The sequence below is a fragment of the Danio aesculapii genome, chromosome 11, assembly GCF_903798145.1.
Source record: "Danio aesculapii chromosome 11, fDanAes4.1, whole genome shotgun sequence".
Taxonomy (NCBI): Eukaryota; Metazoa; Chordata; class Actinopteri; order Cypriniformes; family Danionidae; genus Danio; species Danio aesculapii.
Window position 1 is genome coordinate 38,489,151 of NC_079445.1, and position 14,739 is coordinate 38,503,889.

Here is a 14,739-nt window from a genome sequence, read left to right on the forward strand (position 1 = left end):
TCTCGCTGAAGTCAACCGAATAGGTTATTTATAGAACGAACATCTATTTGGATGTTCTAATTCGTGCCTTCTGCTGAACTAACTCACCTGAGCAGCACGGGGTCCCTGACGTCTTGGGTATCCAGAGCACGTCCTTGCATGAACTCGTAGCAGATGCCATTCTGGAAGGTGCAGTAAAGTCTGGGTGCACAACCGTTGGCGTGCAGAACCTGAAAGCTCTTCAGTTCATTATCCCGGTCCACGATCAGCTCTGTCTTGTTGCCGTACACCCGGACCAGAACCACGTCCTCTACGCAATCCTCCACATAACAGCCCACCAGCTTGTTGGTGGTGCCATCTGTGAAAAGCTGAAGAGACCAACGAATCAATGCAAGCCGTCAAATAAACAAAAACAAAACTGTATTCTTTTTTTAAAATAGATTTTTGCAAGGTTGTTACTTGATGGTATATTGTGTTGACCCGATTACATTATTCCAAAGTATTTTTAAAACACTTGTTCTTCAACTGAACCTTTGATAATTACATTACCCATGATTCTGCCAATTCAACCAATTCCACAAGAGCTTTTTAGCTCTGCACACTTTTTGTCAGATTATCAAATAATTGTTTGCCTCAAATCAAAGGTTTATAATTTAGTGACTTTTTAAAATGTTTTTGCGATTATTTTAGAACTTCCAATCCTAAAAACTACGTGCTCTACAAACTACTTGCTCTACAAACAAGTGCGTTCATGACTATACACAAAAAAATAGGATAATATAATAAGAAAAATACAGTTTACAACATCAAGCAGCCTAATTTTAGAGTCATTCTAAACGTCTAAAATCAATGGAAGTGAATGAGACCGGAAGTCTTAAGCCAAAAACATTCCAATGGCTGCACCCACTCATACATCAAGCGTTGCACGATGCTGGGAAAATAAGCAATGTTGCTGAATATTTGTGATTATGATATACTTTCTACCTAGAGATATTTTTTATAACCATAGAGAACTGCCATTTTGGCTACTTTTTAAAATAACTGATTTATTTCATGATACTAAATCTGATATTTTCTGATCTAATAAAATAAATTAGGGCAAATAAAATGCCATGGTGCAAACATTTCAACTTTAAAACACTAAGTGTAAACGGCAGATATTGGTAGATATTTTAGATCTTAGGGTGCACTCACATTAGGTACAGCTGCCTTAAACCATGCTAAAGCGCAATTGTCTCCCATCCCCTCTCCCTGCACTCGCATTGCATTTTTACCTACCGGACCTGAGCACGCTTACATCATCGATGATGCGACTATTCAGGTTAACAGGAAGAGAAGCGCTCTCGCTCAGCACAGTGGAGATTGCTTTAGTTATATCGTTTTGTATTATTTTTTAGTTGTTTGGGATGCAATGACACACACAGTCAAACTCTTTGCTGAACAGATCCACCACTTCTGACACTCATAAATTATCATAAAAGTCCCTGTGCTGCAGGTATTAGCTGAAGGTGTACTGAAGGTGTAGCTGATGTGCAGCGAGGGGTTTGCTTCTACGACAGTTTGCATTCATTGAACAGTAAGAATGATTAATAAATCCATATGAAACAGTCCCCTAAAAGTCACGTCTCGTCTTCAGTTTCGGGTTCAGGCACGCTTTGCACTCACACTACAAGCGTACCATGCCAAAGCCCAAGTGAACCGCACTCTGGCACACCTCTTCCAACCGGACCAACTGAACCGCGCCTGAGCCCGATTCGAAGCACTCACACTTCCTAAACGTTTCAGGCACGTCTGGGCACGGTTCAGATAGCACAGTGTGAGTGCGCCCTTATTGGCTGTTGTCATTTTTGTAAGGCCCCATCTAATTGGTTAAACTTGGATGAACAACCAATGCACGCAATGCACAGATGCTTGACACATATAATACATTTGATTTAATTACACATATCTAATATGTGAATACTACATATACTATCATCCAGGTAATGATACTTTTTCAATATATTGGGCACCCTTAAAGGATTTAAAGACTTCAAAGTTGACATGAAATCAAACTCTTCTTATTTTTATATGTATATATAGTTGTTCTTGTTATAAATTATGTATCAGTGTAATTCATTTGCCCTCATAAACTTTAATCAAATGCCATAACATTCCCTCCTGGTCAATTTTTTTTTCTCACTTCCTGGTCACATGGAATGCCTTTAGGGCGGAGCTATCAGTCTGTGTCTTGCTTCTGCTCTGAATTAGCACATATGTCTATTCTTCTTCATATTAATAGCCCATCTTTCAACAATCCAATCGGTTCCCAAAGAATGAAATCATGCACCACCCTACACCGTTTCAAGTGGATGTACATCCCCATACTAGGGAGAAAAAAAGACAATCCAACTTCAGCAACTGTTAAACCAATTCCATGGTGACTTTAAACAAAGTCCTACTGAAAAAGCATCCAGCACTGCTAAGCACTAATGTCCTCTATTATAGTGACAATTTTGTACAAGATACACAAAAAATTAGTCAATAGTATTTAAAACCTGAACCTACACATGAATTTTACACGCCACTAAACTTTTTAAATATATATTATTGGGAAAAAGGTATTTTTATATACAATATTTTGCCCAAAACCTCTGTGTCAATGGCAAAAAGAGGCTTTGAAAGTCTAATATAACTGTACACTTTTCCCCCCGATGTACATTAGAATTTACCCTGTTTAATTTATTTTTACTTCCATAAAGAACTGCATTTCGATCACTTTAAACCACTGAAACGCAATCACGATGGGACATATCATAAATTGGCAAGAGTTAAGCATTGCGCTTGTGGCAGTGCATCCCACAATTCACCGCACTGGCCTTTGCCACCCACTAGTGCATTTCTCAAATTCCTGAAATGGCTAATGAACAAACAGCATCAATGGAGGACAAACTGAAAACAATCTCCACTCTGAGCAGGTGCCGAATGACTGTTCAACTCTTTTGTTAAAGATAAACTACTGAAAGCAAATAATCCATAGCTAAATGAAGAAATGCAGGTCAGAAACGTAAATGCTTGAGTGCTCAGTATTTACAGTTGCTATTCACGTTTCGTCCTGCATCCAAATTCATTAATTCATTAATCCAGCATATGTTTTAAGCAGCGGATTCCTGTACAGCCGCAACCCAGTACTGGGAAACACCCTTACACTCATACATTATGTCTTTGGACTGTGCAGGAAACCGAAGGACCTGGAGAAAACCCACGCAAACATGGGGCAGAACATGCAAACTCCACACAAATGCCAACTGGCTCAGCCGGGACTCAAACTAGCGACCTTCTTGCTGTGAGTCGACAGTGCTAACGACTGAGCCACCATGCCGCCCCCAGCATCCAAATTGCTTATCAAAATGTATTTTGCGACACCACGAAATAATATGGCATACTTTTAATTGTCAATACGATATATGTTGACATATTGCAGATCCCTAGTTGAACCCAGGTCAGGCGGTTATAATTAACAACCACAACATAATGACTGTTCTTTCTGGCTGTCACATGACCATGCCGCTTCTCCTAAATGGCAGGAATTGCTCGCTGTAATTTGATGAATGGCATCAGTCTGCCACGCGCAAACAGAGCAGCTTTATTTTGAGTATTTTGGCTTCATTCAAACCACTGTACCAAAGCAGCTGTGAACAATACGTTTGGGAACAATGCATGTTTTTCATTGACGAAAACTATGCTGGCTATCTGTAAACAGTGCCATGCCACTTGTGTGGAGGTAAAACAGGATTAGTTTCATTCATCTTTGCTTGCGGCAAACACTAATCATGTTGTGGTGAAGTAGTATATATATATACACATTATATATATATATATACATTTAACTGCTTATTTAAAATAAGTTGGTTGAGTTTTTTGGGACACCTTAAAGGGGTGGTCCACTATGACATTTTAAACTTGTGTGTGATGTGTAATGTAGCTGTGTGAACATAAACAACATCTCTGAATGCAAGACGCTCAAAGTTCAATGCAAAGGGAGACGTAAATCTGCTTTTACAGAGTTACCCTAGCAAAGCCTACAGGGAACGAAGTTTGGCGACTACAAATAAATACATCTGGGTTAATGTGATCAGAAACCCTTCAGGTTACACGCATAAACCCCACACAGCGAAGGGGCGTGGCCAGAGGTGCTGTAATGTTATAGCAGAGAAAGCTAAAATGTTGTCTAAACGCTGCTATTTCCACAGAGCTTCTTCTGTTTCTGTATTTGGGCTTCCAAAGGACACGACACAAATAGAGAAGTGCTTACAGTTTAACTTTAATTACGTTCCAGAGAATTATAAAAAATATATAGCTATAGCATTTGACAAAGGACAGCTTTCAGAATCTCTCCCAGTTCAGTGCTGGATTCAGCTAAAACTCCTCAAAGAAGGAGCAGCTCCAACCATGATAGAAGAAGCTGTGGACTCTGAGGCCACAACCTGTAAGTATTTTTCTTTGCTAAAATTGATCAATACATGCACAGTTTCTAGCGTTAACGGTATGTTGTAGCAAGGACGTAAACAAAGATGTTAATAACGGGAAATGCTGTTTGGCGCTGTTAACAATTTAGCTAAAAATTCATATTTATGAGTCAAACTGCTGTAAACAGCCACAATCTTCAGCAGCGCTGCAGTGTTTCTTAATGCTGACGCTTTCCGTGCGTTCTACATCTCAAATACCGACCTCGCAAAAGATATCTGAACGTTTCATATTACATACACATGCTTATAACCCGAATATATGGGAAAGACACTTGTCAGATTTTATTTTAGAGAGCAGGCGTGAAGCTGTGTGCTCTTAATTTTCTGTCTGATTCAGGCTCACACTGGCACGGCTACACTGACTGAATATTTACACAGCAGAGGCAAAGAGCGTGCTAGTAGAGGCATGACTGGACGTGACACTTCATGGTGATGTGGAGCCGATCTGCGAATCACAGCACATTATGTTAGCTGACCAATCAGAGCCTCTTGAGGGCTGGCCTTCAGAGGAATCAGGAAATATTTTCATGTCAGCTGAGTAGCAGTATATAATTTAAGATATAAGAAAAAATAACGTGATTTTCTTCAAGTGAAGCCCAAAAAATACACTCTGGACCACCCCTTTAATTGTTTTATGTTCAACCAACTTAAAATTGTAAACTTAAAATTGTAACTTAATTGTTTTGCATTGAGGTGGCATGAAGGGATTGTGTGAAGCCCAGCATTTTTACAGTGATGAGCCGATTAAAGCCTCATTCACAGCAGAAAAATCGACAAGTGAGCGACTTCAGGTGATCTCAGTCTACTTGAGAGACAGCAACCGTTGGGCGTGTCGAGTGACGCTACAAATTCAAGAATCCTTCAACTTTATGGAAATGAAGAGCGACTTTCTTGAGTGACAGCCAATAAGAGCCCCAGTAGAGCTCACATGATCGTCTCTCAGCTCGCTCAGAGGCCGGTTGTATTCTTCGTGCTGTAGACCTACACAGACCTGCGTTTGCAGCAGATTGCCACTCAGAACGACAGGCAGATACAAACTCTCTACTAGTGTGAATGAGACATAGGTTTTGAAACATTTGTTGAAAACGTGCAGGTGTTTAGTCTTCTAGATAATTTGACTATCGCTGTAGTGTATTGGGCTGATTTGAATGTCACCAAGGCTACATTATCTAGACGACTGGCGTAGTTGATATTTTGTTGAAGTGGCAGAGCAAGGACTTTTGAAAGAGCTGAAAGCCATAAATGAATCAGTGAGGTTTTTGCATTTGCCATTATTTTGCTGAGAATTTGTTGGGATAACTTACAATCAAGTTTGCATTTGATCACAAAAGTTGTTTCTGAATAGAGGAAAGTCATTTTAAAATATGGAACATAATACATTAGGAATTTGGGAAATGTTAATAATCATCATTGTATGCATAAACATAGCTATATTATTGTGTTGGATAAACATATATAGCTATAGTTATACAGCTAAGCACCTTATCAGGACATTAAAGGAAAAAACAAGTGACAATTAAAATGTACATGCATTTTTAAATGATAAACATGTCACTGATTTACATCTACATCAGAATTTCATCATACCGTTTGGCCAAATTGCATAGTTTTGGATTAATTTGGGCCTCGGAATAAACAAATGTGAGACCCATAAATGATAGATCAATGTGCAGTATATATATTTTTCTGACTATTATTTCATGTTTAATGGTTATTTATTTATTTATATTTTAACGCCATATCAGCAGCATTGGCTATATTCATGGGAAAACCTATACTAAATAAATTATAAGTATCTATATAAATATAAAACAATCATATCAGTTTTTTAGCAAACATACATATACAAAACAAAACAAAAAAACACTGAAAAGAGTCAAATAAAATCTTTTAGTTTGATTAAAGATAAATATTCTAAGAATTGTTCCACCTTTTCAAACATTTCCCTTAATTTATCTCCTAAATAAAAACATTCCCAAATATCTTTTAGGAATACACATCTACTAAAATATGTTTTATCATCAAAATATTCTTACACAAGCCACAGATTTTTCTTCCCCTTTCAATAAATATGTGTGTGTGAGTCTTGAGTGTCCGATTCTGCATCTCGTATGTACAACCTGATCATGTCTGGTTTTAAAATGGTAATTATTTCTCTCATTTATAAATGGATTAACTTTATACAATTTGTTGTTTCTACATGCATCCCATTCCATTTGCCATTTCTTATTTATATACAGATTTAACAGGTTTAACTACAGACAAAGGAATTTTACATTCTGTTCTCTCCAACTGTAGGGCTTCCTTAGCTGTTTTATCTGCATGTTCGTTTCCAATGAATCCCATGACCAGGTATTCAGGAAAAAATATATATCAAAGTCTTTTTCATTTAAAAGGGTCCACTTTTTCTATTATGCTAAAAATCATAGGAGGATCAGTTTTCATAGATTCCAGTGCTTGTAAGCAGGATTTAGAATCTGTGCAAATTAAAAACTGGCGATTATGTTCTTTTTCTATTTGTTCCAAAGCTAAAAGAAGGGCACAAGCTTCAGCTGTGGATACTGAGCTTTGTCCAGGAATACCCTTTCTAAAACATTGAACCAATCACTGCTGCAGCAGATACCCGTCCATCTGATTTTGAACCCATTTCATGCAATGCTTCACAGGCCTCACAAAGCTAACATGTAACTGTTAAGGTCTCAAACTTATAAAACGACGATTAAAAATGTTCAAATTAAGTAGGGAAATGTGCTTTATTATATACATACAGTTGAATTCAGAATTATTAGCCCCCCTTTGATTTTTTTTCTTTTTTAAATATTTCCCAAATTATGTTTAACAGAGCAAGGAAATTTTCACAATATGTCTGATAATATTTTTTCTTCTGGAGGAAGTCTTATTTGTTTTATTTCGGCAAGAATAGAAGCAGTTTTTAATTTTTTAAGGTCAACATTATTAGCCTTTTTAAGCTATATATATTTTTTTCGATAGTCTACAGAACAAACCATCATTACAATAACTTGCCAAATTACCCTAGCCTGCCTAGTTAACCTAATTAACCTAGTTAAGTCTTTAAATGTCACTTTAAACTTTATAGTCTATAGTGTCACTTTATATTAAAACTGTGTGTGTGTGTCTATATGTATATATATATATATATATATATATATATATATATATATATATATATATATATATATATATATATATATATATATATAAATTTCAGTAAATAATATAGATTACAAGTAATTTCACAAGCGCTACACAAATAACAAAATAAAATAATTTGATAACATTCATTATTGACATTAGTTAACAATTAAAATACTTCTAAAGCATTTACTGATCATAGATAATCATGTTAACGGTTACTAATTCATTATTTAAAATAAAAGATACATCTGCATTACATTTAATAAACCTCAGCCAACAAGCTAAAGAAGAATTTAATATCAACTAGCATAATAATGATAAATATATACTAAAATATTACTAAATGTTGCTTAACAGTTGTAACAAATGTAATAACTAACATAAATGAAGAGGACTTTATTTCAAATAGTTATTTAAAGTTTTAGTGTGAAATATGACAGATGCGTTACCTTCTCTTCCCATCACACTCAATGACAACACTCAAATAAACATAAAAGATAACGTGAGGCTAATAATTAGCGCAATAATGCTAAATATGTAACCTATATGGGTGTTAACCATAACTGTGATTCACTGAGACTTATTACAGCTTACTTACTTATGATTTAAACAGCTCCATTGAGAAAAACTTATAGGCAACAGTAAGGGAGGCTTTCTTTATTACTATTAATACCTGGTATTACATTAAACAAATGATATTTTCCAATGAAAGTCGTGAGACACAGATTATGCAAATGGAATAAGCTCATCACTGCTGAATCGAATGTGGTTTTGGGTCAAGTCTGTCAATCTAATAAGATAAACTAGTTTCAAACCAGAGCGCCAGGTGGAAGTTGTGATAAACTCTTATTCAAAAGAGTAGGGGATTTTTTTTCAATCAGATTTATATTATGTATGTATGGAAATGCAAGACAAATACATTTACATGTTGGCAAAACATCCACCTTGCTAAGCAAACTCATTTCACTGCACTTAAGGATTTATTGAGCTGTCAACATGTGGTTGAACTGGGACACGCAAACAAAACTGTGTTGACACTTTGATGGACGCACACATGAACTTAACACACCACTAAACTTTTTAAATGTATATAATTGGTGAACATAAGTATTTTTGACATACAATATTTTGCTCTATATAACCTCTATATGTCAAAGAGAAAAAAGTTGGTTTTGAAAAGTGTAATATAACTGCAATTTTTATCCTGTAAATTATAATGTATCCTGTTTATTTAGTTTGTTTTTTAAACATAGCTAATATTATGAAATTGTAACACTAATATTAAGACAATATAAATTCTAACACAAGGTTTTCCAGTGTTGTTTTTAAACATTAATAAATAAATCAGGAAATTACAAATGGCAACTATTTACCTTTGGCCCACTAGCCTCAATCAAGTTTGTTTTTTTTGGCCCTTCAAAAGAAAAAGTTTGGCCACCTCTGTTTAAAATATTTTACATAAGTACAAGTCAGAATAAGTGTGTGGTTTTATTTCTGAATAACTATATCTGTTACTCTGAATGACCTTATTTTACATACATTCACAATTGCTGCTGAGGGAATCACTGGTACAACCCTTCCTACTCCCCAAGAACTGTACTTATCCAGAGCGAGCAAAAGGGCTGCCAAAATCACTGTGGACCCCTCACACCCAGCACACTGCCTCTTTGAACTTTTACCTTCTGGTCGACGCTACAGAGCACTGCGCACCAGAACAGCCCGACACAGAAACAGTTTCTTCCCTCAGGCAATCCATCTCATGAACACTTGATGATAATAATTGTGGAACCAACATCACTACTTGCTATACACTTTTATACACATATACACTTATTTAACAACACACTTTACATGCCAATTTGCACATAACAGCTGCACATATAACGTTGTATATAGTAATAAACACGTACATACACTTGTCAATCTGTATATTTGCACTCACTACTTACTTCTATTTTTTTAAATATATTTATTGTCTGTTTTTTGTCCCGTCTCTGTAATTCTGTTGCACTGTAGAAGCTCTGTCATGAAAACAAATTCCTCGTATGTGTGAACATACCTGGCAATAAAGCTCTTTCTGATTCTGATTTTTTAGAATCGCAGTGCAGACCCAAATACTAAAAGTCATTTTAAATCTTTATATACTTTTTAAACAATTCTTCAAACAACCAGTTTTTACCAACTTGTCAGCAAAGTTTTTAATAATTTGAAGTAAAACCTTTTAAAGTAGATGTCAAAAGTAGGGCCTGTAACCTTTGATTTGGCCCACCATCCCCTCTGAGAGGAAAAGTGAGCATGATGGAGGCTTGGGGTGAATGTCTTTATCACAGAGATTGTATTTCTAATTTGACGTAATCTTTTTTTGATTGTTTTATTGCTGAACTACAAAAAAAGCAAACTTAATTTAAATGTTTCAATTAAATGTAAATTAATCATTTTTTTAAAAATGTAAATACTGTCACTCGACTGATAGAGGACTATGCAGAAGACGTCGGCAAGCAAATCAAGGCAAAAACTTGTGTAGTTCTGTTATAAATGAGATTATTTAGTTTTTTATTGCAATAAGTTCATTATTAAATGTAAAAAACTGTATTAGTTCATTTTAAAGCAAAGGTTTTATAGTGTTGTTTTTAAACATTAATAAATAAATCAGGAAATTACAAATGGCAACTATTTACCTTTGGCCCACTAGCCTCAATCAAGTTTGGTTTTTTGGCCCTTCAAAAGAAAAAGTTTGGCCACCTCTGTTTAAAATATTTTACATAAGTACAAGTCAGAATAAGTGTGTGGTTTTATTTCTGAATAACTATACCCGTTACTCTGAATGACCTTATTTTAGACATATTTTCACATTTTTATTATTATAAGTATTTTGATATTTTAAAGTAGCAGCACATATACTTTTCAGGATGAAGATGATCTTAACACATGACCCACACTTTTACATTTTTCAGTGAATTACTGAAAGTATGTAAATGTAAAATTATTAACTACATGGCTCAGATGGAGGTCGATAAATACATTTAAGTGTATTTACACTGCTATTAGCTTCAAACATTCTAATGAATCAAAAAACATAACTAGATTAAACTGATTTAAAACACTGCAGTGTGATTTATTTTAGTTATATTGCAGTGAAGTCACAGCCAGCTGTTTAGTGACATGTACAAGAGACGCGTCTCACATCAAACATCGTTTCCTTGTGCATAAGACAGACTGTCTTATTAAATAACTAATATTATGACCATATAAATTATAACACAATTTTTAAGGATCACAGTGCAGTCCCAAATACTAAAAGTCATTTTTAATCTTCATACTTTTCTTTAATCAATTCTTCAAACCACCAGGTTTTATTTTAAGTTAAACCTTTAATATATTTTACATATGTACAAGTCAGAATAAGTGTGTGGTTTTATTTCTGAATAACTATACTCGTTACTCTGAATGACCCTATTTTACATACATTTTGACATTTTTATTGTCTTATAAGTACTTTGACATTTTAAAATAAATACTTATAGCAGCACACATACTTTTCATGATTAAGAAGACCTTAACACATGATCATGACCTACACTTTTACATTTTTCAGAGTTTTTCAGAATTACTGAATGTATATAAATGTAAAATTATTAAATACACGGCTCAGTTGAAGGTCGATAAATACATTTAAGTGCACTTACACTGCTAACATATTATTAGCTTTTAATCCTGTAATGCATCATAGAATGCTAGATTAAACCGATTTAAAACACTGCAGTGTGATTTATTTTAGTTATATTGCAGTGAAGTCACAGCCAGCTTGGTTAGTGACGTGTACAAGAGACGCGCCTCACGTCAAACATTTAAAACGTCTATATTACGACTGATTTCAACACCGTTTCCTTGTGCATTAGACAGACTGTTTTATTATTTATTTAAACTCGTTTTATTAAAGGGTATATTTGACGTCTTCAAACTGAGTGTAATTACCAGCTGCTGGCTAAGTTAGCCAGGCTAGTTAGTTCCCAACGTCACTCATGTGGTCATTCTAGAAATATGACGTGATACGGAGCAAAACCTTCCACATCATTTACGCTATTTTAAGAGCTACGATGATTTATAAAAATCAAAAACGCAGAAATGAGACATTTAAAGGCCCTAAACACGTCGGGAGTGGATTAGCTGAAGCTACAGTCCGTCACACCTACCTTAGTGCGGATCAGGTTCGGGTCCCAGCCCGGTCTGAGCTCTTTAATCAGCTTCATCGCCCCTTCCGTCACATTGTGCTCGTCAACGAATATCTGAAATTTTCTTATCGTCGGTGAGCCTACCGGCACGTGGATCTCCGTCTCCATCATATGATTTATCTGCCTATTAATGCCCGACATTAAACTTTCTGAATCTTCAAGTATTGGATGTGTATATTAAGCGTTCTGTGTTCTGAAGGTTTTGTTTTGAACATGCACTGGACGTCCAGCCTGGTTTAGTATGTGCAGAGAAAAGAGGAGCGGCTCATATGCCGGTACCGTTGGTTTCTGTCATCACGGCTGGAAAAAAACGGCGCTTCTTCCTTCTTCAGGCTCCGCCCACGAGAAATCATCCGATGACGGAGGCCTAGCTCATAAATATTAATGAGGTCAGCATTACTGGGCGGCTTAACCTTTAGATTGGCTTGTTAATATTAATTAGGTCTAGTGACGTAGCTTCATGAATATTACCAAACAAGCCATCGACTTGCTAAGGTAAGTGAACAGTAAATAAATAGGCTGGCATCACATGTCTCTCTGTAAACATATGAACATTATTTAGTATTTTATTTTAAAAACGTTGAACCTGTGGTAATGTAAACAAACTATATTTATATAACATGTGTTTTATTATACAAAGTCAATGATATGCAAAAAAAAATTAAATAAAAAAAATACTCGAGTTGTCTAAACTAGAGTAATGTTTACTGTAATCATGTGTCATCAATGAAGATCGTAGTTTTTTTAGATCAGTCTATTTTTAGATCAGTCCACTAGGAGGTATGGAGTCAATCTAGGGCTTATATACTTGCAAAATAAAAAGTTTTGCAAACAAAAAATAAAGTATTGAGCAAGAATAAATAAATAAATGCAAAACTCCACAATTCGCAAAAGCGAAAATTAATTTTTGAGAAATAAAAATTAATTTTGCCAACAAAAACAAAAGAACTGCAAAGCGAAAATTAAGTTTACAGAAATAAACATAATTTTTTTCAAAAAAACAAGCAGTGCAAAAAAAATATATATCTATTTGCAAAAATATATTCATATCTATATCTATATCTATATCCTACTGGGCTGGAAGACCACCTCGGTGTCTCTAGGTGATGACATCGCTTAAATGGAGTCGGGTCCGTAAAGGCAGTGCTAAAGGAAATTTGTAAAAGCAATGCTATAAAAATGTACAAAAATTGCAAATATTTTAGTCTTTTTTTTTCGCACTGCATGATATTTTTGCAAATTTTTATTTATTTTTTTGGTTTGCAAATTTAATTTTTTATTTCTCAAAACTTAATTTTCCCTTTGCAGTTCTTTGTTTTTGTTAGCTAAATAAATTTTTATTTCTCAAAAAAAAAAAATTTTGCTTTGCGATTTTTGAAGATTTGCATTTTTTGCTCAATACTTTATTTTTTGTTTGCAAAACTTTCTTTTATTTTGCAAGTAAATATGGCCTTAGATTGACTCCATTATATGGTCACTAAATGTTTCTGTGAAGAAACCTGGTTTATTATTTTTATTATAAGAGCTAAAGTGCCCTCTGGTGGCTAAAAACCCACGTACACACAGAGACATCAGATACAACATGACTCATAATAATAATAATAATAATAATATACACACATTATTTAAATTAATTTTGATATAGCTTTTATTATATTTACATAGCTAAAATTATATAAAGTGTCATCAACGAATATTAACTGATTTAATAATTTTAAATGTGTACAATAATCTATTTTATTAATATCTGCTTATTATTATAGCTCTAATTCATTCATTCATTCATTTTCTTTCAGCTTAGTCCCTTTATTTGTCGCCACAGCGGAATTAACTGCTATCCAGCATATGTTTTACGCAGCAGATGCCCTTCCAGCAGAAACCACGCCATCACGGGGAGAACATGCAAACTCCATACAGAAATGCCAACTGACCCAGCCGGGGCTTGAACCAGCAACCTTCTTGCTGTGAGATAACTGAGTGCAAACCACTGAGCCATCGCTTCACCACATAGCTCTAATTATTTTTTGTAAATTCATTTGTTAATATACCAAAAGTGCCATATTATATGATGTTTATAATACATATAATAGTTATTTATTGGTATAAAATATTATACTATTTTATATTATATTATATATTGAGATGTTGTTGTAGTTTTTTATTAATGTAATTAGTTTAAATTTAGGTAGTTTTAGTAATTTTATGTTGTTTTTGTCATTAATTATTATTATTTTCAAAATAGTGTTTAATAATTATTTAGTAAATTAATATTTAGTCATTTAATAAAAACACTATTACGTTATTATTGTTATTATCATTATTAGCCTTGTGTTTATTCAGTTTTATTGTCTCTGGTTGATGGCGGCATTAAGCCACTAGATGTCCTCCAGTAGCAAACTGTTTTAAAAAGTCTGTATACACTGCACATGTACACTTTAATGGAGAGTTTATCCAAAAAGTAAAATAAAATACTTACTATTAAGTGTTCCAAACCTTTTTGAGTCTCGTTATTCTGTTAAACACAAAAGAAGATATTTTGAAGAAAGCTGAAAACCGGTAATCATTGACATCCATAGAAGGAAAACAAATACAATGGAAGTCAATGGTTACAGGTTTCCAGCGTTCTTCAAAATATCTTCATTTGTGTTCAACACAGTCAAACAGGTGTGGAACAATCAAACAGTGATTAGGCTAAATCAGGGGTACGGAACCTGTGGCTCTCGGGCCACATGTGGCTCTTCGACCAAAAATACATGGCTCTCCAGCTGTCTCAGTTCAATATTATTTTACAGTTAAAAAAATATAACCATCACTAGAAATCAGTTTCCTATTAAAAAATACGACTACAATTTTTACGTTTCGAC

The 14,739-nt window shown here is 34.6% G+C and overlaps 1 protein-coding gene across 1 annotated transcript in view; it reads right to left on the minus strand.

The window, feature by feature from the left end:
• Positions 1-12,160, minus strand: part of etnk2 (ethanolamine kinase 2) — a 34,514-nt gene extending 22,354 nt beyond the window's left edge. Inside the window, exons 1-2 of the mRNA XM_056468735.1 lie at positions 11,837-12,160; positions 88-347 (exon numbers count right to left, since the gene is read on the minus strand). Coding sequence (XP_056324710.1) covers positions 88-347; positions 11,837-12,016 — 440 coding nt within the window. The 5' untranslated portion in view covers positions 12,017-12,160. The remainder of the gene's footprint in view (positions 1-87; positions 348-11,836) is intronic.
• Positions 12,161-14,739: the final 2,579 nt, after the last annotated feature.